Source organism: Nyctereutes procyonoides, unplaced genomic scaffold, assembly GCF_905146905.1.
Source record: "Nyctereutes procyonoides isolate TBG_1078 unplaced genomic scaffold, NYPRO_anot_genome, whole genome shotgun sequence".
Classification (NCBI taxonomy): domain Eukaryota; kingdom Metazoa; phylum Chordata; class Mammalia; order Carnivora; family Canidae; genus Nyctereutes; species Nyctereutes procyonoides.
In genome coordinates this window covers 14,107,610-14,132,490 of record NW_026575042.1, presented here as the reverse complement: position 1 = coordinate 14,132,490, position 24,881 = coordinate 14,107,610, and the positions used below count along the sequence as shown (strand labels likewise).

The window sequence follows — 24,881 nt, the reverse complement described above, 5'->3', positions numbered from 1 at the left end:
TGATGTTGTCCTAGTGCCAAGGGAGGGTATGTGACCAGTGAGAAGATCACATTTCCCTGGCAACAGTGACTGATGACAGTTAGACCTTTGCTTCATTCAGATATGAAAACTTCCTTTGGGATTGCTGAGAGAGGAGCACATTCTCATTTTGACCTTGAACTTGAATCTGGGACAAGAGAGGATAGAGAGCGGACACTTCTGGCAGCCTTTTTCCTTCATAGGAATAAACCCACATAAAAGATGGCAAACCTGAAAGATGGAGGAAAATCGAGGCCTGTGATGTTGTTTAAGCCCTTAGATAAAGTCATTCCAGATGTCATCATTATACTAGCTTAGAAGGAACATGGGATAATAAGTTACCTTTCTTTGTTTATAGTATCTTGAATTATGGTTTCTTTTGCTTGCCACCTAACCCATCTTAAACAGTACAGTGTTTATAGATTTTTAAAACTACTTCTTAAATCATAATCACTAGAATTGTTGACTTCTAACAATTTTCTAAAAGTGCCAAAGCCATCTCTTTACCTGTCCTTTTATCCAAACCATTATGAAAAAGAATAAAGGAAACCTCATTTGAAATGGAGTCAGGAAGCCATGAAGATGGAGCTTTCCTGCTCTACAAACTCGCCATCAACTGCAGACCTCAACAGGAGGAGGCATGCCTTGTATTTTCCAACAGAAAGAAGCCTGTTTTACTACCACAGCAAATAGGAAGATTTTCTCTTTGTCTAGCAAAAGCTCTAGGCAATGAGAAGCCATACTACCAGCCAGTGAGAAACCATCATTCTCTGTCTCTTCCAATGGTATCATGTTGAAAACAACCCCTCTCAGCTTCCCCTTTTCCTCTATACAAGTGAACTCTTCTCCTTTGTTCTCCAGACTTGCCTATGGCTTGCCATAGTTTTCATGTCGTGAATTTCAATTCCTCTGCCATTCCCAAATACGTCCATTTTGCTGGTAAAAAACTGGCTGTTTCATTTTCAAGATCAATACTATGTAAATATGCGGTTCTTCCTGCTAAAAGGCAGGTTGTATTCCCTCCCTCTTGACATTGAGCTTGGCCATGTGATTTGCTTTGGCCATTGGAATGCCAGTAGATATGACATAATCAGGACTTCAAAATCAGCTTGCAGGGACGCCTGGCTGGCTCAGCAGTTGAATGTCTGTCTTCGGCTCAGGGCGTGATCCTTGGATCCAGGATCGAGTCCTGCGCTGGGCTCCCTGCATGGAGCCTGCTTCTCCCTCTGCCTATGTCTCTGCCTCTCTCTCTGTGTCTGTCTCTCATGAATAAATGAATAAATCTTAAAAAATAAAACACAAAGTTGGCTTGCATAATGGGGCTTGCCTTCTTGGCCTTCTGTCATCTTCAACACAAGAACATACTCTGGCTCACTTGTTAATCCAAGGAAGATGCAAAGCACGTGTGGAGTAGACAGAGACCTTCCACCAATCCTCACAGCCACCACAGAATGAGATAAAGCCACTCCAGCCCACAAGCAGATGTCCGAGAATAAATAACTGCTGTTTTAAGACACTGAATTTTCAGACCGCTGTTAGACAAAGCACCCATACAGCTTCCAGTATAGAAAGAGAAAATTGTTTTAAATCTCTAAGGAGAGACCTCAGGATTTTGCAAGTGAAATGTAAATAGGAGAGAGAATCCAAACCAAAGTTCACAAACGCTGATGCCTATAGTAGTTAAGCAAGTAAGAATAACCAAAAAATCATATAGCATGTAGCATACATCAGGCACAGTTCTAAGTGTTTGACATATGTCAATTCATTTAATCCTCATAATGATTACTTGAACGATGTACTATTGTTATCTCCATTTTATTGGAACAAAACTGTAGTACAGAAAAGTTAAGAAACTTGCTCAAGTCACCTAGGTTGTAAATGATGGTGCTAAGTTTTGAGTCCAGGTTGTCTTCAAAAAACAGGAGGAAGCAGGGGGAGTGTGGTTCTCTAGACAGGCATCAACATGTTCAGTGGTTTGTCACCATGTGGGATCGAGAGCATTCTGATCCTTTGAGAGGAGCCAAAAATCCAGATTTTTGACAATCTCCCTATTTTTAAATATTTTACATCTTCAAATGTTTGATTTTTTTTAACACCAAGAAGATTAAGCCTATGTAGTTCAGGCTCAACAAATCAGATTTAAAACTAAATTCGGCTATGATCTGCCCATTTGCACCCACTGATCCATGCTTAGCAGAAGAGTCTTCTTTGGGTGGCAAAGGTCCACCACCTATATCTCAAGAGTTTTTCTAATGTCTTGGGAAATGGCTTCAGAAGTTTTGTCTCCACTGTTATGATGAAGCAAGTAACTATAGCACTTTCACATTACCTTTACCTTTGTGTCTTTATTCCAGCCCCACATTCTCCCAGGCTTTTCAGGTCTTTAAAATTACCATGATTTGGGCTCTGCCTACACCCATTTTCTTCTGTTTATAGGGCTTCTGTCAGTATCCCTCAAGGATATTAAAGAAGCCTCCTGAGTGCTCCTGGAGCACCATATACCCACCCTTACCAAAAAGTAAGTTCACTTGCATTTTATCAGCTTTGTCACCTAGGTGTATCTCTTACTGGGCTGGGATCCCAGAGGGTAGGGGTAGGACTGCTTTGTCCACAATTCCTAACACATAGTAGGTACTGAGAAAATGGTCATTCGATTAAAGAAGAAATGCACAAACAAAAGAACAGATATACAGACATTGCAAATGTTATTTCCATTGATTCTGTTACAGACATACACACACACATAGGCAAGTACCTAGATAAAGCGAGTGCACGATTAACTCTTTCTTCAAGGCCTAATGTGCCCAGGGCCTTCCAAGTCATCCAGAACTTGAATGCATCTGGTCTCCTGCTGCATTGGATAGACTTGTCTCCCGTGTCGTAGCTGACATCATAGAATTTATCCTGCTGGAAGAGGTAAGATGCCTTGGCAGAATAGCATTTCTTAAGAAGGTCCTTTTAAAAAGAAATAAAAAAGGAAGGAAGGAAGGAAAAAAGGAAGAAAGAAAGAAAGAAAGAAAGAAAGAAAGAAAGACTGTAAGACTGTCCATTTTTAGAATGATTTCAAAAACACCCACAAACAAAACCTGTAGGATGTTCTACTACCTTGTGCCAAAGCACCTGTTCTCACTCTATGACTGCCCTGCATAGGAAGCAATATGTGTTAACTTTCAGACACAGGTTACCATTTTTGTTTGAAAAGGAAAAAAAAAAAACCTCCGAGTTGAGAATGCCAAGTGCATCTTCACAATCTTATTGATGAGTATTTGGAAGCTTGGAGGTGACCGTGGCAACACCTGTACAATATCAAGGTGGATCAATTTCTCAAGATGAAAGAAATCTATCTATAACTCACTCAAGCCTCTATATTGGAAAAAATACCTAATGTATTGAACACACTTAATATAATTTCATAGGCAAGAAACTATGCATTTATATCTCCTTCCTTTTAAGTTATATCCATGTTGACAAGCCCAGAAGTAAAAACAACCCAGGGATAAAAAAAAAAAAAAAAACTGAAGAAAGAACTATGGAAAAGTTCAGCAAGAGCCAGCAAGTTATGATCCCCACAAATATCAGCTGCAATTCCAAAGTGGTTTGGGGGTTGGTTTTGCAACCAAATTCAATTCTCATTTACTGACTGGTTACCTCTCTCTAAGCAGTGGGTAACAATTTACTCTGTTTACTACCATTCTAGATTCTTCACCTTGACCTCTAAATTTTTAGAATTTAAACCCTGTTGCCTTCAAAGTTACCTGGTATCTACAGAATCCCAGATTTCCTAACCCATCCTTCATAGTCCTCCAATTGTCCGAGCATCTTCATTGCTACAGAATACCTAGTAAAACCCTTTGCTTCCCCAACATAACCAGACTACTCAATGTCCTTAACCACTAGATCATGCCCCATCTGCATCTTTGCTCACACCATTTGCTTGACCTCACCTTTATTTTAATATAATATTTAACACATTCAAAAAATACATATGGAGTACTTTCAAGTTCTGAAGTTTACTAAAACCAAAGACAGTCTTTCCCCTTTATCTAGGTCTTCCCTTCCTTTGGGTCCCATCTCAAGTTATGCTTTCCCTTCAGCATTTTCCCTGCCCATCTCATTGGACTCACTTCTCCCTTTTATATTTGGATGCCTCTGCTGGCTTTGCTCCTGTGCTGCTGGTACTCAACATGCAGTCTGTGTAGATTCTTTCTTTATGTGGCCAAGCAAGTTCTTGAGGGCAGGAATCATTTCCTATTCATGTCCATACCAATAGAGCTTAACACTGTATTGGGCATAGAGGACCCTCCCTAAGCAATTAGGGTGATGATACCACTCCCTGTATTCCACACTTCCCTAACATTCTCCTGACATGTAGTATGAACAGAAAAAAACACAGATATATGAGCTTCTCATTTGGCACATCTAAGTCTTAATGATATGAAAGGATCAGTGCCATACAGGAAGCTATCAGAGAAACTCCCCAGTGGTCACAGAGGTCCTAGAAAATGATCTCCTCTAAACAGAGAGGGTATTCACTTGACTAAAAAATGTGGTACATTCCAAATGAAAGCAGGCACTTGCTGTCTTGATAGTAACATTATCTTGTGTGGACACTAATATGTATATAATGTGTTCCACTAGCAGAATGCATGATTTTATGCTATGTAAAAAATTATAGACCAATTATAATCAAGAACTCCAAAATTCCACTCAACCAGCATCCAAAATAAATAGTATAAAATAATAGCTAAAGGAATACTTGTAAGTCCTTAGTTTTGCTCTGATGGATATTGTTGGTAGACACAGGGGAAGAATAGATGGCTCTGGTTTCCACATTAAGGTATAAAGAGCCCCTTACTCTTTAACCTTTTTTTAAATTTTATTTTATACATGAAAGACACAGAGATTGGGGCAGAGACACAGGCAGAGGGAGAAGCAGGCTCCACACAGAGAGCCCGATATGGGACTCGATCCCAGGTCTCCAGGATCACACCCTGGGCCAAAGGCAGCGCTAAACCGCTGGGCCACCCAGGGATTCCCTACTCTTTAATCTTTACTTTAACTCTATCAGCAATCCTCAGCTGTGATCACAGCTGCCACCATTGCATCTCCCTACCCTCAAAGGTCAGAAAATTTGGTTATTATTTCCATAGCAACTGCAGCCTGACCATATATTATAACATTAAAAGGCCACTGCAGGAATCCTTGGGTGGCTCAGTGGTTTGCCACCTGCCTTTGGCCCAGGGGGTGATCCTGGAGTCCTAGGATCAAGTCCCACACTCCCTACATGGAGCCTGCTTCTCCCTCTGCTTATGTCTTTGCCTCTTCTCTCTCTCTCTTTCTCTCTGTGTGTCTCTCATGAATAAATAAATAAAATCTTTAAAAAAAAAAGGCCACTGCATACATTTTAGGGACAAAGCATGCACATACACTCTTATACTTGCATCATGACTATAAATTTACTTCCATCAACCATGAAAGACTCAAAAAAAAAAAAAAATCTCCCAAACAGATGAACTTTGGACATGTCTTGGGAAAGTTTCAGTGCCTCAGGCTAGTGATTGAAAAGGAGAGGAAGCCTATCCATCATCAGGAGATGAATTGCATCATCATAGGCAAATGGAGAAGAGAAGAGCCAAAAAAGCATAGAGCAGAATGAGTGATTGTCCTGTAGTCGCGACACCATTAATTTCGTTACACTGAAAAAAATTCTCCTGCCTTGGGAAGCTTTCATAAAGAACAACTGGAGGCTTGGGATTCACTTTATTGAAAATAAATGAAAACTTTCACCACAAAATTCCTGTTTTGCATTTTAGTTTACATCCTTGTGTTAAAATGGATGAGATGTCTTTAGTTTTAAGATATACATCTAATGAGAAGTATGAGAAGATGCTCAGATCTCCAGAGAAAAGAGCATTTTGGAATACGTAGAATAAAAGTTAATGTTTTTGAAAACAATTAGTCATTATTGTATCATCAAAGAGAAACACTCTGTTTATCTTGCTCATCTTTACAATCTTAATGCTAGCAGGACTATAAATACTAGTTATGTGATTTCCAGGGACATGGATGCAATGAGAATACCAATTGGTTTATATTGTGATGCCATCTCAAACAGTTCTCAGGAATTAGTAGCTATTGTATTATCGCACTCACATAGTGGCAAGTGAAAGAAATGCAATCAAAGTAGCTTAAGTGAAAAGGGGAATTTTTGGGTAGGCTTATATATTTAAAAGTCTAGTCATAGACAATATTCAGGCATTGGTGAATCTAGTATCATATCTGGAATTTGTCTTTTTCCTCTTGTTCTCTTTTGTATTGGCCTCTTCCCCAAGGCAGAAAGCTGGTAAGAAGCATCCAAAGAAGCTCTGTTTGGAGAGAGAAGGGGAATGGAGAAGAGACGGCCTCTGCCCGTGATGCCACTGAAGCAGAGAGGGCCTGTTGGCCTCCCAATCTCACTCTCTTGTCTAAACGTCCTGTTGCCAAACTGAACAGGGAGCCAATTGGCAAGGGAGTCTGGGAAATGTGGTTTGTAGGAGTTGGGTCCCTTTCAGAGCCAAGCAGAGGAAGGCTGAAGAATGAATTACACAGCAAAGAGAAACAAGCAAATGGCAAGCATGCTGCATGAGTACAGAAACCACAACTTCCCTTTTCACTGTTGGGCTCACAGCACTTAATGTAGCACATGAGAGTAATCACCAGAGATAGAATTAATGGAGTTTTTACTGTGTGTCAGGTACTGGATATGCATGAACTCATTAAATCTCCAAACAGCCCAATGAGGTAAGTTCTGTTATTTTTGTCAATGCTATTGTCCATGTGACAAAACTCCAACATGGTGAGGTTCAGTTAATTACCCAAGATCACGCAGCCACTAGGTGGTGGAGCTGGATTTCAAACCAGGGCGTTGGGATTAAGAACCTGAACTCTATCCATGACACTCCAGTCTTTCTACAGTGGGCCCTTAAGTACATGTGGAAGAGTGCTCCAGCAATGCTCATTAAGAGACCTCAGAGAACCAGGTAAAATGGGAGATGGCCTATCAAGAACACATTGAAATAGAGATCGAAGTAACTATAGTCCTGTTGCAGATCCTTACTCTGTTCCTGTAAGTATGACCTCTGTTTTACTAGCAGTGGCATCTTGTTTATAAAATATTTTTATAGGTTTCTAAATACTTGCGATTGTTGTGATATTTAAGGGCATCACTACTACAAGTACATAATGAACCCGGTAGGTTGCATGTTTTCCTTGTTGATGAGTCAAGCCATTTTTTAAAATTTTCATAGGCTAGATCAAATGCTACCTCCTTTTGCCCAGGATTCAGTGACTACCTGGGCCTACTTAAGTCCTCACTCCTTGCAATCACGTTTTTCAGCTTAGCAAAAGAAAGCTACCCCAAATGCTTCCCATATGGCTCTTTCCATATTCTGTCCCATATAATTATTTATATGTAAGACATTGTCTAAATGCCTTAGGAAAGTGGTATACTCATCATCTCTGTACTAATTAATTCATTACAAAATTATGTACTGAGGACCTGTTATATAACAAGCACTATAAGAAGCCTGGGCATACAACCCGTAGAGGTACTAAGCATCTCAGCTAACATTTGTGGATTGTGTGCGCAAAACTAAATTTAGGCTATAAATAGCAGAAAGGCTTGGTTGTCATCAAAATGCAAAAGTGAATTTTAAAAATGATCATATCTTCTGATCTTGGCTTTATTGATGGATTGCACAAACCCTGAGAGGCTTAGTATATGCCAAAAGCTGTGCTTGGCACTGGACATGTAACAGTAAAAAAGAAGATCGCTATCCCTAAGAAGTTTAAGATGGAGAGAGTGATAGGAAAACAGACAGTTACAGGATGGTGCTAGAATAGGGGTAGGAACATGGGAACGTGAAGGCAGGTCAACTTTCATTAACTTGGAGACATTAGAATAGGGCTTTTCGGGAGAAGAAATATGTTACTAAGAGCTGAAAGATGGGGAGCAGTTGGGTAGAAGAGAAGGTAGAATTAATTCAGTATGACTTGGGCTAATTAACCGGGAAGGGCAGAGCTGGGAAGGCTGGAAAGGTAAAGAGTAGCCAGGTCACCATGCTCTTAAGTGCCACAATAAGAATGACTGGCCATGGAATTTTCCCAGGCTTGTACAGATATTTCAACTTAAACTTCATTACTGAACTGGTGGAATAAAGTGAGAATCAGCAGATGTAGGAGTCTGCTTTTGATTCAGTCACCTGGTGTCAGAGCTCAAAGCAAGTTCACTCAACATCTTGGCCTTCATTTTTCTCATCAACGTAAAGGAGACAGTGATACTTGTTCTACCTGCCATTACAGGAGTACTGTGAAAATCTAATGAAGAAATGTCAACCAGGAACACCTCTCAGTCTTTGGCCAAAATCCTGCTCCTCACTTCCTTTCTCTGACATATTCCCATACCGGTGATTACTTCTCTCCCCAAGCAAGCTGAAGAACAAGATGCCAGCTCCAGACGTCTTCATTGTGTATGAAATGAGCATATTATACCTCTCACCCTCCTCCCCTTTTAATGGTATGTGTCTGTAGCTATGGAAAACCAAGTTGATAGATTATGTTAAGGCTATTAAGAGAAATCTTAGAGCGATAGGAAGAACTGTCCATGGTCTTCATCCTCCAAGTGGAGAGAAGCCTTAACCTTGCTTAAGCTCTTACACTTGATGGCTTTCAGAGATACTGTGGATCTTTACAAGTGAAAAACAGACAATAAGGGATGGGGTAGGGGAGAAGGAAGGAAAGGAAAAAAGATGACATAAAGATATCTCTTCAAGGAGAGATTTCAAGTCCTAAAGTACAGGTCAATCCCAGTTGTGCCCCAGTTATCTGTTTATATGGGTGTGTTTGAAACCTGTGGAAAGCAGACTGCTCAGTTTCTCCTCCAACACACCAAGGTTCTCATCCTAGCACACATCCTCAGGAATCGTTGACATTTTTTGTCTAAATAGCTTTCGATCTACAAAGTAGGAAGGTGAGAATATATCCTCATTTCCTTCAATGGAATGTCCATCCACTACTTTTGACTCTCTCTGTTTTCCCTTCAGTCCCACAAATGTTTCCATTCTGACTTTCGAGGGTATAGAGCATTTTATTAATTCTTGTGGTAGGACTTAGATCTGGTCATCAAAATCACTGGCAACAGGAAAATTTTTGCATTTGCCTTCATCAGAGTCCTGGCTCCATCCCTCTGTGCTATGCACCTTCCACTGGACTCCCCTAGTCTCGGACAGTCACTGAACGACAGCAGGGTGTGTTTGTTTCATACACTCAACTCTGCTGTAAGCTCTGCTCATTGTTGGGAATTGAACTGTAATCAGTTAGATCTCAGCTTTCCGGGCTTCTACACACAGTGTTTCTGCATTTTGCCCTAATCACATTCATCTATAATCCAAAGGAGGTACCCTTTCGTTTGCAGATTCTTTGGATAGACATCTTTTATTTTTCTCATGGTATGCCTTTGATTCTTTCTTTTTGGATTGATTTATTTAATTTATTTTTCTTTCTGTTGCATGAAGCTTTTTCACTGGCTGTCAGAGCAGAAAATTGTTAAAAATCATCTGGTGTTGCATCCTGCTTGAGAGAAAGCTTATTATTTTTAATGAATGGCCACAGGTTTTTTTTCCCCCAAACTCCCCAGTAGATCGGGGTTCTTATTTGCCTTTTCCTTTGTCATCTGAAGGCTAGTTTCAGACACGTTGTGCCTCACAGGCCACCTCAGTATCTGCAGAAGGTTCACACCCAGACCCAGAGGCTTCTGTTAAGCAGCTCTGAATCATTTTTTGATCAATTGATTCACCCTCTTTCTTATTCCATTCAAGCATTTTCCAGACGTTAGTATCACCCCTAGATCAACCTCTGCCTAGGTCTTCAATTAATTCTCCAATTCTCACTCCCCTCTGTCATGTGTATTTTCTGGAAGGTGTTAGATATGGAAGTTTGCTTGTATTTAAGATGCTTGTGCTTGAATTCCTGAAGAATTGGATGAACAATCTGCCCTCCTGTCTTCTACCACGTGGAGAATCATTTGAGCCTGTTGTCCTGCCCACAACGAGGTGGGAGGGGGGGGTCCCCTTTCCCAAGGGTGGGGCCAGTGAGGCCAGAAACTCCCTACTTTTCTTGATAAGGTTTCTACATTACTATCACGTGAACCATTAAAAGATCAGCAGGGCCAAATCACCTGGACATCATCTGTCAAAACCACTAATTATCCTGGAATAGATGGGCATTTAGTGTTAATAACAAAGCTCCACTTCTCCTTCCACAAAGCCTCCTGGAAGATTCCAGAAAGTTTTGTTAAGTGCTAGGCTTGCAGGCCTGATGGGGATTTTCAGAGAAGTGAAAGAGTACTTTAGTGCCAGACTGGAGATCTGTGTTTGCTAACGAAGTGTGGCAAGTGTAACTCTTCCATAAATATCTGTAAATAAGGGTCAGAATGAGCTGATTTAAAAATGCGGAGCCTGAGCTAAAAAAAAAATTTTTAAAGAAATGCAACTTAATAATTTTTAAGCAGCAAGGGTGACTACAGGAGAGCAGAAAGTTGGGCTCAGTATCTTAGAGAATGTGTAAGTGCTTCTATAAATAGGCAAGAAACATTTGATAGTGCAGAGATCACTTGGCGATACCTCTGCATGCCCTACAAGCATTTAAAAATAGTGCAATTGGGCTTCTCTCTTAGGACAGATGAAGATTTTCTGAATTTCCCTAGGTAGCTATCAACATAGTTTCTCTACTAAAGATAATCTAAAGCAGTGTTTTTCAAACTTCGATTATAACCCACAGTAAGAAATTATTTTAAAATAGTAACAGTATTTACCCTAATATACATGAAACTGAAACAGTTTCATGCCATTGTGCCTGTCATTACCACATGGACAGCATACTGATATTTACTATCTGTTCTGACTCTTCATTAAAAAGGAAAATAAAAAGCTGAGGTGACTTATAATCAACTATATAACTTAAAACCAATTAGTATGGCAGTTCTTCACCCTAGCTAATATTAGAATTATCTGAAGAGGGTTTTGTTGTTGTTGTTTTTAAATACCAATGCAGAGTCCTGACTCCAGACCAAAAAGTCAGAATCTGTGGTGTAGGATAAGAGCAATGGTATTTTATTTTTCAGCTTCTCAGATGATCCTAATGTGCAGCCAGGATTGAAAACCATTGTTCCAATGGGTCTTAATCTTATGTTGAAAATTCTCGATCCAGAAGTTTCAGTGAGTATTACATTTACACTGAGTCCAGAGAATTCTGAAGTGATTTTACAAGGGCATATACACACAGTTGATTATCTAACTACTTTGTGGGCTATTATTTCCTGTTATCAAAATTTTATTTCTGTGTGAAGAATGACTTTATCCTATGCACCTAAATAAAGAAAATATAGGTTAATATTAATAATGCTGGACTCTTAATCAAAGCTGGGGAGGAGGAAAGCTTCAAGCTATGAAATATAAGGCCAAGGACTGTGGCCTGACTGTGATGTGTAAAACCATTTCCCCACAACCCTAATCTATTCAACTTGTTGATTTGCTCTGCTTTTGTGACATAGAACAAAAAAATATTGGTTTGGAGAAGCTTAATCATATCAATACATAAATTTTATTCACTCAGCTCTGGCAGGAGGAATTATCATCCTTGGTCTTCTTTCCATTACTTCCAACTATGAGTTTCTGTGATTCTCTCTGCTATCTATTTATGCCCTATTTTGTTGGAAAAGAGATTTAAGGCAGCTTGCAAAAATACAATATGGTAGGGTAAGGAGAGAAAAGGAAGAAGGCGAGAAAAGAGAGATAAGGGAGGTAAGGAAGGGAAAGGAGGAGAAGAGATGAGATCAAGGCTAAAGGAAATGCCATGGGGAAATGCAATGCAACTGGAGTCATATTTGGGCACAGAAGTCATCCTGGAAGGAGGGTGAAGAGCATAGACTATTTGCCAATTTCTTGGCACACCTGATAATCTACACATGGCAAAAGTATCTAGTAGTCATTTGCTCTTCTGAGCTCTAAGTATTTACTCTGTCAAGTACCCCACTTTGCCCCATAGTGTCACATTTTCATTCAAATGTAAATTGAGGATAAGGATACTGCATGGCAGCCCACCTCCTGGGGATAAGCATTTGTGCCATAATATTTAAGAGCAATGTCTGGAAAAAATATTCATTAATACAAGACCTATTTCTTCAGTCTAGATGAGGTCTATTTGCATCTCTCCAAAATCAGTGGGCAGGTGCCTCTAGAAATGGTGTCTTTTATCAAACAAAATGGACACAGAGCAAGTGTGCTTCCCTGGACTGAGGCTAGAAAAGTGATTCAACACTCGGAGCACTAAACAACCCCCGCTGAGCCCTGCAGCAGGCAGGGGTAGAGCAGCTCCCCCAAGTGCTAACACCTGAGAATCAGCACAGCAGGCCCCTCCCCCAGAAGACCAGCTAGACGGACCAGTGATACTCCCCCGTGTTCCAATACAACTTGTTTCTGGCCACTCTGCACTGAGCAAAATGACTAGAAGGAAAACCTCACCTCAAAAGAAAGAATCAGAAACAGCCCTCTTTCCCACAGAGTTACAAAATCTGGATTACACTTCAATGTCAGAAAGCCAATTCAGAAGCACTATTCTACAGCTACTGGTGGCTCTAGAAAAAAGCATTAAGGACTCACGAGACTTCATGACTGCAGAATTTAGATCCAATCAGGCAGAAATTAAAAATCAATTGAATGAGATGCAATCCAAACTAGAAGTCCTAACGACGAGGGTTAACGAGGTGGAAGAACGAGTGAGTGACATAGAAGACAAGTTAATGGCAAAGAGGGAAACTGAGGAAAAAAGAGACAATCAATTAAGGGACCATGAAGACAGATTAAGGCAAATAAATGACAGTCTAAGGAAGAAAAACCTACGTTTAATTGGGGTTCCCGAAGGCGCCGAAAGGGCCAGAGGGCCAGAACATGTATTTGAACAAATCCTAGCTGAAAACTTTCCCAATCTGGGAAGGGAAACTGGCATTCAGATCCAGGAAATAGAGAGATCCCCCCCTAAAATCAATAAAAACCGTTCAACACCTCGACATTTAATAGTGAAGCTTGCAAATTCCAAAGATAAAGAGAAGATCCTTAAAGCAGCAAGAGACAAGAAGTCCCTGACTTTCATGGGGAGGAATATTAGGGTAACAGCAGACCTCTCCACAGAGACGTGGCAGGCCAGAAAGGGCTGGCAGGATATATTCAGGGTCCTAAATGAGAAGAACATGCAACCAAGAATACTTTATCCAGCAAGGCTCTCATTCAAAATGGAAGGAGAGATAAAGAGCTTCCAAGACAGGCAGGAACTGAAAGAATATGTGACCTCCAAACCAGCTCTGCAAGAAATTTTAAGGGGGACTCTTAAAACTCCCCTTTAAGAAGAAGTTCAGTGGAACAATCCACAAAAACAAGGACTAAATAGATATCATGATGACACTAAACTCATATCTGTCAATAGTAACTCTGAACGTGAATGGGCTTAATGACCCCATCAAAAGGCGCAGGGTTTCAGACTGGATAAAAAAGCAGGACCCATCTATTTGCTGTCTACAAGAGACTCATTTTAGACAGAAGGACACCTACAACCTGAAAATAAAAGGTTGGAGAACCATTTACCATTCAAATGGTTCTCAAAATATACCCTAAAAACTACAGAACACTTCTGAAAGAAATTGAGGAAGACACAAAGAGATGGAAAAATATTCCATGCTCATGGATTGGCAGAATTAATATTGTGAAAATGTCAATGTTACCCAGGGCAATTTACACGTATAATGCAATCCCTATCAAAATACCATGGACTTTCTTCAGAGACTTAGAACAAATTATTTTAAGATTTGTGTGGAATTAGAAAAAACCCCAAACAGCCAGGGGAATTTTAAAAAAGAAAACCGTATCTGGGGGCATCACAATGCCAGATTTCAGGTTGTACTACAAAGCTGTGTTCATCAAGACAGTGTGGTACTGGCACAAAAACAGACACATAGATCAATGGAACAGAATAGAGAACCCAGAAGTGGACCCTGAACTTTATGGTCAACTAATATACGATAAAGGAGGAAAGACGATCCACTGGAAGAAAGACAGTCTCTTCAATAAATGGTGCTGGGAAAATTGGACATCCACATGCAGAAGAATGAAACTGGACCACTCTCTTGCACCATACACAAAGATAAACTCAAAATAGATGAAAGATCTAAATGTGAGACAAGATTCCATCAAAATCCCAGAGAAGAACTCAGGCAACACCCTTTTTGAACTTGGCCACAGTAACCGGAGAAGGACAAACAGTGTATGTTCTCATTCATTTGGGGAATATGAATAATAGTGAAAGGGAATATAAGGGAAGGGAGAAGAAATGTGTGAGAAATATCAGAAAGGGAGACAGAACATAAAGACTTCTAACTCTGGGAAATGAACTAGGGGTGGTGGAGGGGGAGGAGGGCGGGGGGTGGGGGTGAATGGGTGACGGGCACTGAGGGGGACACTTGACGGGATGAGCACTGGGTGTTATTCTGTATGTTGGTAAATTGAACACCAATAAAAATTAATTTATAAAAAAAAACACTCGGAGCACAATATTTAACAAAATCAATCGAGGTCTCCAGCTGATTGTGATGCTGTTAACAAGGGCCTGGTTCCTTCTCAAATGGAATTTTACACATTCAGCAGCAAGGCCTACATTTCTTGGAGTTGGAGCATCCTCGAGAGGTCTGGCCTCTGAGGCCTGGAGTATAGGTAAGAGATTGATTTTATACAGGAGGAAAATGCTGTGCAGCAAGGCAATTTCTGAAACACAAGTTCCCTGCTCTTCATTGCATAAATCCCATTAAAGAGTTGCTGGAAATCATTGATAATTACCATGACCATGGGCAAGCCTACTTAAAACTGGCTTTAAATAATAGTTTACAATAAATCAGGAAGTACTCGGTTAAATCATTGAATAGAACTGGAGATGTAGTGGGCAAAGATATTTTTTCCCAAAGACTCATGATTAAATATAGAAATGTTCTAAAATGACAAAGATTTTTTCCATTACACAAATGAACATTTGTCCAGACTGAAGAATCTATGCATTCACATGTAGCAACTCCTCAATTTGGACATAACAAGGAAAAAAATGTATTTACTAAGTGTCCACTATGTGGCTGGCAGCACAGTGCACACTTTGAACATTATCCCATTGATTGCATAGTAGTTCTTCACAACAAAAAGTGTCTCCATTTTACAGATAAAGTAATTGAGTTTTGGAAGAGTCCAGCAACTTGTCAAGTTACATGCAAAGTAGTCCCAAACAAAGATGGAATTTGAACACAGGTCTCACTGAGCTTTGAGGTCCAAAAGTGAATTTTTCCCACTGAGAAATCATATTTAATCCCAGAATTTCCTAGTTCAAACTGTGGTCTCGGACACTAAGGAAGGCAAAGCCCTCTTCTTTGGCTGTTCTAAAGCAGAGATGAGCAAACAGTTTCTTTAAAGAACCAGAGAGTAGGGCAGCCCCAGTGGCCCAGCGGTTTAGCGCCGTCTTCAGCCTCGGGTATGATCCTGGAGACCTGGGATCAAGTCCTAGGTCAGGCTCCCTGAAGAGAGCCTGCTTCCCCCTCTGCCTGTGTCTCTGCCTCTCTCTCTCTCTCTCTGTGCATCTCTCATGAATAAATAAGTAAAATCTTAAAAAAAAAAAAAAGAACCAGAGAGTAAATATTCTCAGCTTCATAAGCCATACAGTCTCTGTCACAATTACTCAACTCTTCTCTGTATGAAAGCGCCATATAGGATACTAAGACAAATAGGTATGGTTGTGTTCCAATAAGACTTTATTTATAAAAATGAATATCTAGCAGGATTTAGCCCAGGGGCCATAATTTGCAGACCCTTGTTTTAAGATACATCCAGTGAGGAGATACACTCAATAAGACAACCATTTCCAAATTTGTAGAGGTAAGAAGAATTAAACATTTATATGAAGGCTCCAATCCATTGTCTTTCATTTTCACTGAGGCAAGTTCTTAATCCCTTTTATAATAATCAGTAAATATGTTGCTTCTAAAAAAGAATATTTAATTTAAAACAAATCGGAATAAAATTGTCACAGTTTATTTTTCTTTTTGGTTTGGAAATTTTGTTTTTATGCAACTTCCATAGGAAATGGCATTTGACTATCCAGACACATAGATCTGGACAATGGTTTATAATTTCTAATTTCCCTTGTTTCTCTAACACCCCAAGAAGAGAAAAAAGTACTCTGTGATAAAACTGGTTAAGTCTGGGTTTGTTTTCTGTTTTAAGATTGTATTTTGACATTTATGATAGGTCTTTGCTGAAATAATGCAGCAGGAGGAGCTATGAATATCAGACTGGAAGCTCATATGCAAACACCAAGTAGAAGCTACAATTGATCATAGAGCAAGAAAGGAGGGAGGGATGGAGGGCAGAGAGAAGGTCTCTCTGGTAGGTCAAAGCAGAGATGAGATGACTTCTAGGATCAGTTGTTCTCTAGGTATGAGAACTGTATTTTCTAAATCAGACCCTTGTTTGATGAACTGCAAGTGTCTCGAAGGGGACTATTGGACCAAAGTATTTAGAATAGCCCTGACTACAAATCCTGGGGGAGAGTGACTATATTTACAGAATCATAGGCTAAAAGAGAAAAAACAAATGAGAAAAACGTACATGCCAGGTCTGGGCACCAAAGAATTCGAAAGAAATTTACAGGTGAGCTTAACCAGCCTGGCTGGGTGTGTGAAAAGTGTTAGAATAAGCAAAATCATTAGCAACAGTATTTCATTTTGTCTTGGTTCTAAGAGGATTAAACACTCAAATCTTATCTTCCCAAATCAATATTTTCTATATCTGTACACCCTCATGGCTTTAGAATTCACAGTTTCAGGTAGGAAATGAGGTTGATCTATTACCTGTCACCTCGATTTAGGAACACAGAAGCTGTGTGATTAAAACCATGGATTATGGAGTGAAGCCTCACTGGTCCTGAGTTCCAGGGCCATCCCTTACCAGCTTGGGAGCCTTGGGGCATGTTATTTATGCTTTCTGTACTGTTTCTTCATCTGACCAGTGGTCAGAGTGATAGTCCCTATCACATTGGATTGATATGGGGATCAAATGGGTTAGCAAATTCCTCCACTCAGCTCTGGGTCCAACACACTTGCCCAAGACTGTATTGACCATGAAAACAGGAATGGAGAAGCCTGAAATGCAGTATTGGTAACAGGCTAACATAATGGTTAGATCACAGAGGACTTTGCAATACATGCTGCAATAGATCTTAGATAGAGAAGAGACCTGTAAAGCAGCCAGGAGAGCAAGAAGCCTCTGTGGTAAGTCAATGCTTGAGTGGAATACCATGAGAGAGAGAGAGAGAGAGAGAGAGAGAGAAAAAAACAGGATTCGGGGTTGCAAAGAAGAGACTGTCTGGTATCCCCACAGAGGGAACTACTTATCTGCGAGAAAAATGAATGTATTCTTAATGTGAAGTCTAAAGCTCTCAACACCCAAGATCCTTCCCTAGCCCCATCTCTCAACATGGCTCTCCCTAGTCCCAGACCCCTGGCACATGTCACTGCCTGGACATTGCCTTACTCTACTCCAGACCACACATTCTCAATTTCTGACTGTTCAGGGAATAACTGTGCTATACAGCATTTGGGATGAAGGCTTCACCTCTACTCCTGCCCCATATCCTATCATGCCCCTCAAACCTAACACTGCTTAGTATACCCTCTAGAAAGGCATTGTGGGCTGGCAGGGACAGTGCCCCAGATCCACAATGACCTAAAATGAACCACAGCTACGTTCCTTCTCCCCTGCTTCTCGAAATCCATAAAATTGGCACAATGATGAGAGACAAAATGTCTTCCCTGTGGTCTCATCTAGCTTGGCACTGATGAATGTCATTTTTGATTCTCAACAATTATGATAAATGTCTTGAATATAAGTGATGACCTTTCTGAAGAATGCCTAACACAATAGAAGCATTGGGAGGCGATCCCATATAGGGAAAGACAAACCCCCGTGGGTTCACATTAATTCAATGTGAATCTCTAAAACTAATATCAGGCTCCGGAGTACACTTACAACTCATGGTTCCATGAAATTAACCTCCCCACCAATCATGAGTGAGTCATTTCCCCAATCACAGTCTTGTGAAATTAAAGAGACAGATAAAGAACTCCACTCCCTTGGAGATATTCCTCTTGGATTTCAAGCGAACCCTTTAAGTGCAGGGGCCCCTATAACTTTCATAATTGGGAAATAAAACATCTTAGAGAGACTATGCTTCTAATGCTTGCTGTGGCTACCTCAGAGGCAGAAAACAATCTTTTCCTTATTATATATAAATTCCCGGTTCTCACTAGTTCTGAAAAAAAGCTATGTATTTCCTTGCATTTCACTACATCTCTGGCAAGTTGGATATTGAAAGGGCACAGAGCTTCTGACAGTACTCTAAATGAATGCATCGGTATTTCTGTAACTGGATGTCGAGGGTTTAATCTGCACTATGGTGCTGTCTAAAACTGGTAATAAAACAGAGGAATAATATGTCAAGATAAGATCCAAAGGACATATAATAGTGACATGTGCTACTCCATGACAAGGGCATAATGAAATGTACTGGAAAGAGAGTAGCCTTATAAAAAAGAAGCCATGAACTTTTTTCTGACAACTGGTATAGAGCCAGAAATGGGGAAGATAACAATCCATCTTCCTCGTTTCTTCTCAGTTTCTGGACCAAGTTTAAAGCTCAACAATCCATTAGGAAGTTGTCACAGCAGGAGATGGAAGATGTTTATAGTACACACAATTTAGGCTCTTTGCTTCGTCCATAATGACCACTAACTTCCTTTCTCACCCATTGAGATGGTCGCATTACACTACTCCCAGCCTGGTCATGGCTGATTGGACCAGAGATGGAGGAGACTAGGAATATGGAATTAACACTGAGAGATTCTAACTTAGCTCTTGTTGGTCTCTTGGACAGAGATATAAACATCATACTGTGTAGTACCATATTTTACCTGCCACGTGAACTTACGAACAAATAACATTGTTATGCATTTCAAAATTGCATCACTGTGAATGTGCAAAAATGACAATTTGTTTTTCCTTATCTGAAAATGTTTCTGATTCGGAGCTACATTTATTTCTAATGCCAAATATGTAATCTGGTCCCTTCCAGAAAACCTCAAAACTCTGAGTGATATGTTAGACTATTCAGACATAAAACATGGACAATCGAGATTTTTCCTCTGAGGGTTTTCTTCTTCTTGCTCTTTTTTTAAAACATTGTTGGGATTTTCACAAATGTCACTGAAGACGGTTGCCAGATAAGATACAAAACATCTTACTGAATCTGAATCATGTAAAAATTTCACATAAATTCATAATAACCAAAATTTTTGGTAAAAGTATATCCCATTCAAAATTTGGGATAGACTTATACTAAAATATTATCTGCTTTTTATCTGATATTCAAACTTACCTGAGTATCTTGTATTTTCCTTCGCTAAATCCAGCAACTCTCTACTGAAGTTGGGGAGTGAACATCTGCTTCCTCAGTGTGGTCACTAATGTCCTTGTGCTGACCACCGACCACCTGTCCCATCGTTAGATCATCCCTAGATGGTCTTTCTATCATCCTGCTTACACCTAAGGACCTGCCATAGCCGCTGGTTGTCAGGTCACAGCCATGCTCTTTGCTTCTTCCCTTACTTCCAGACTCTCTTGTGTCTTCTTATTCATTTTTAGTCACTTTTAGATGAGCTAGCTCTCTGCCAGCCACTCTGAAATTTACAGGGATATCTCACTATCTCAGGCACTTTATACCTTAATATATCCCCCAGTATCTCTACTTAATTTTTACTTTCCAAACTGACATGAGGGGTAAGGGAAAGAAGAGGCTTCCCAGCTCTCTGGCCCTCACCTAGAACTTGACCCAAGGCAGGAAAGGACATTTATACCGTTTATAGGGAAGTTCTATTCTTCCTTGGTCCTTTTAGGCTGGCATATTCATATTTAATATTTGGTTCCTCTTCTCCCCACCCCCAAACCTTTAGGACTGTATATCTATTTGGAAAAGAAAGTACAAACTAAAAATGGATTCTGAATGATAAGGTATCCTTTCAAGAGTAACTTTTGAGGGTAGCCCTGGTGGCGCAGCGGTTTGGTGCCGCCTGCAGCCCAGGGCATGATCCTGGAGACCCTGGATCGAGTCCCATGTCAGGCTCTCTGTATGATGCCTGCTTCTCCCTCTGCCTGTGTCTCTGCCTCTCTCTCTATCTCTCTGTGTCTCTCATGAATGAATAAATAAAATCTTTAAAAAAAAAAGAGTAACTTTTGAGTTGAAGAGGTAAAAATTTGTCACTCTTGATTTCTGCTTTCATTTAGGTCATTATCCGACTATAATAAAACATATCAGAATTTCATAACATATCTGAAGCACTTGGGAGGTTAATATTTCTTTTATAAACCATTCTTGGTTAGAGGAGTAAATCAACACTATTATTATGGATTAATTGGAAAATAATTTAAATGAGAACACTCCAAAACAAAATTTACGGAACTGAGCCAAGACTGCACTCAAATATAAAATAACATTCCTACAGAACAAAAATGTAAAGAAGCAGGAGAAAATGAATAACAGATAAATAAACCTAATAAATATGTGAAATGAAAAATAAATACAATTAGTCGTTCCTTATGGAGGGAAGATAAACTAAATCAGGAAAAAATATCTTAAAAATTAAGATTTTAGGCAAGCATATAAGGCAAAACTTAAATGAAAATGATAAAGGGATAGTATATATTCTACTAACATATTTGAAAGTCTTAGTAACATGTATTAAATATTTAAGAAAATGTAAGTTCTTGAAATTGATCAGTAGAGAATGAAATTTGTAATAGTTCAATAAAAATGGGGAAAATAGACAGTAGAGCAAAGGATTATCTCCCTCAAAATTTCTGGGCTCTTTTATGATTGGCTTTCCTAAACATTCCTAAAAACTGATGATCTCTGTGTTACTGTAATTATCCTAAAATTAAGACAGTTTAAAAATGCACTCAAAAATACAATTCAACCAAGATCACACACACACACACAGCAGATCAATCATGTGAGGACAGAGGCAAAAATCTAAACATACAAATCTATCAATACATTAAGGCAAATTACTGCAATAAAGTGAGGTAAATCAGAGATGTAAAATCTATTAAGTCACATTTAACTTTGTTCAGGGAATAATATGATAGAACGACCTTATTAGATAGCAAAAAGGAATATGGTAAAATTCAATACTCATTTCTAGATTATTTCTCAAGATAATTTATAAAGAATGTGTACTTTGGGGGATCCCTGGGTGGCTCAGCGGTTTAGTGCCTGCCTTCAGCCCAGGGCGTGATCCTGGAGTCCCGGGATCAAGTCCCACATCAGGATGCCTTCATGGAGCCTGCTTCTCCCTCTGCCTGTCTCTCTCTCTCTCTCTCTCTCTCTCTCTCTCTATATATATATATATATATATATATATATAATGAATAAGTAAATAAAATCTTAAAAAAATAAAGAATGTGTATTTTAAGGCACCTTTAATGAAATCACAAAGAAGATAAGAATGCTTTCTATTTACTGTTATTACTGAATACATTTTTGGAAATTCTATCACTACATTATAGTTGCTGATAACTGACATAATATTTGCATATTAGAAAGAAAGCAAAATTACAGTGGTATATTGATCTAATTATCTATTTAGAAAATATAAGAGAATAACTTTAAATCTCTCAGAAATAATAAGAAATTGGTAAAGTAGTTAAATATAAATAAACACTTAAAATTTTTCCTTTATAGCAGCATTTACAATTAGAAGATTTTTAAAAGAGTCTATAATAATAACCAATACACATATTTATAAATAATAGTAGAGCATATTCTAGTCCTCTGTGAGAAAAACCATCAAAACTCTGTGACATAAAATCTGATTTTTTTTTTCTAATCGTACAGGAGAGTATGAAGGGGTGGGTATGAAACTAGATTAGCCGTGAATTGATCCTTATTAAAGTCATGCAATCAGCATATAGGCATTCATCTCTGCTCTTGTATATGTTTGAAATTTACTGTAATAAAAATTTTAAAAAGAATCATTGTAGTGAAACGGAGAGATATACCATGTTCCTAGATAGAAAGGCTAAAATTTTGCAAAGATGTTAAATCTCAAATTAACCCATAGGTTTAATATAATCCTAAATAAACTCTCAGGACAAAGTATGTATATATATACATATATATACTCAGTGGCTCAGTGGTTCAGCATATGCCTTTGGCTCAGGGTGTGATCCCGGGGTGCTGGGATTGAATCCCACACCGGGCTCCCTGTGGGGATCCTGCTTCACCCTCTGCCTATATCTCTGCTTCTCTCTCTGTGTATCTCTCATTAATAATAAATAAAATCTTAAAAAAACATATATAGAACTTCATAAATGCACATTTCTGAGCTGGATGCAAAATGCCGAGTTAGCAGCTTCCCTGATGATGGTAACCAACATTAAAGAAGTAAGTATTCTTAAGACTCTACAAGCCTGGGGATCCCGGGGTGGCTCGGCAGTTTAGCGCTTGCCTTTGGCCTAGAGTGTGATCCTGGAAACCCGGGATCGAGTCCCACATCGGGCTTCCAGCATGAAGCCTGCTTCTCCTTCTGCCTGTGTCTCTTCCTGCCTCTCTCTCTCTCTCTCAAATGAATGAATGAATGAATGAATAAATAAATATTTTTTAAAAAGACTCTACAAGACTAACTACCTGTTTCTTATATAAAGAAGGGGGTAGGAATAGACAAAGAAAGGAAGATGCTGATTGTGGAAGCAAAATATATTAATCTACGTCAGCATAGATATAGTAATACATAATATTCACCTATCAAAAGATTTTAAAGGATTTAGCTTTGGCTAATGAGTTAAAGTAGTTTTTATGTTCCTCATTATGCTTGACTGTGCTATCATGTTCATATATTTCTTTAAAAACAGAAAATATGAATAACTGTTATTTTAAGTCACCTCTGCAGCACCTAATTGTTCTGGACCAACCTTTCCAGCAGAGTTGTTCTCTTACCTGCTCTGCAGTCCCTAAACACCTGCTTTTTACTCCATCACATAACTCTATTACAAACATTACATATCATATTTTAGTTATTTGCTTGAAATCTGTTTCCCCTACTAGCTGTTGAGTTCACTGAGGGCAGGGATCATGTCTTACTCATTTAACACACAGGAGGCTATACATATTTGCAGGTTAAATGAAAGGAGGAGTAAACTAACAAATGCTTAACCCTGCTGGCAGCACTGAATAGCAGATGATTATTAAAAAGCTAAAGACTAGGGGCACCTGCATGGCTCAGTTGGATGCTAATCATCCAACTCTTGATTTTGGCTCAGGTCATGGTATTGGGGTTGTGGGATAGAATCTCATATGGGGCCCCATGCTCAGCACAGAGTCTATTTGTCCCTCTCCTTCAGCTCCTCCCCACCCCCACTTGCACACACTCTCTCTCTAAAAAATAAATAAATAAAATTTTTAATAAAAATAAAAAGCTAAAGCCTAGTACATATCGATTCTAGTAATAAAGGACTAGATAAATTGGAAATGCTCCTGCTGTAGAAAACAAAATATGCTTGAAACAGAACATAGAAACTGCATCTAATGAAAAGCATCACAGACCTACACAAGACAGGCATAAACTCCTGGGAGGTCCAAGGAGAAGAATTCAGCTCCAGAAGGTCAGCCAGAAATATCTCTACTCCAGGGACATTTTCAGCCTGAGAAAGGACAGCTAAGGCAAGAGCCAGAAGGGTGAGAAGTGAGGGAACAGAGACTGTGACAGCCACATGTGGAGACCTGTTATATCACCATCCCGTGTCACCAGCAGGGGCTCCAAGTACTTCAGGAAACAGTTCAAAGGTGTTCAGTGTCACTAAGGGCAGTGAAGGAATCCTTTCTCTTGTTCAGGATGCAAAAGTCTCCACCCTGAAATAAATGGTGGTACAGGGTATAATCTGGAGATCAGAAAAATGTCAAGCCTTCATCCTAGACTGCTAATTGTCCCAGATACCCAGGAAAATGAAAATAAAGTCCTCTCAAGGATGATAACTCTACTCTGTGTTTTAAATCATTCCTAAAGATAATTTCTCAAACAGAATATTCAGTAAACCATCAAAAATTTAAGATGACTCTCTAGACAATATGAGAGCCAGGAAGAATCAATAGGAATAACACTCAAGGGAATTTAGATATTAGAGTTAACAGAGGTAGATTGTAAATTTATGTTTACAATGTTCATGGAGATAAAGGATGATCTTACAAACATCAACAAGAACCTAGAGGCACTATATACATGAAAAAAAAAGGTTCAAATAAAATAATAGAACTAGAAAGACAATAGCCAAGTTAAAACTGAAGGGATGGCTTCAATAGCAGATTAGATATAGCTGGAGGCAGAATTCATGAATTTCAAGATAGGTCATCAAAATTATTCATAACAAAACATGAAAAGACAAAATTATGGAATATACAAAATGCAATAAGAAACAAAAGAAACAGGAGCTTCTGGTTGGCTCAGTTGGTAGAGCCTGTAACTCTTAATCTCAGAGTTGTGGTTTGAACCCCACATTGGGTGTGAGGTTACTTAAAATAAAATCTTTAAAAATTAAATTAAACAAAAGAAACAATGAGAAGATCTAATATACATTTAATTGGAGTGTCAGAAAAAAAAGAGAGAAATGACTTAATAATAAGTGGATACTTTTTAAAGC

General features: G+C 39.2%; 1 protein-coding gene across 2 annotated transcripts in view; it reads right to left on the bottom strand.

The window, feature by feature from the left end:
- The window catches only part of GADL1 (glutamate decarboxylase like 1), a 171,295-nt gene that overhangs the window by 76,201 nt on the left and 70,213 nt on the right, over positions 1-24,881 (bottom strand). For both annotated transcript variants that reach the window (XM_055320884.1, XM_055320883.1), the window contains one exon: positions 2,774-2,973. In XM_055320884.1, coding sequence (XP_055176859.1) covers positions 2,774-2,973 — 200 coding nt within the window. The remainder of the gene's footprint in view (positions 1-2,773; positions 2,974-24,881) is intronic.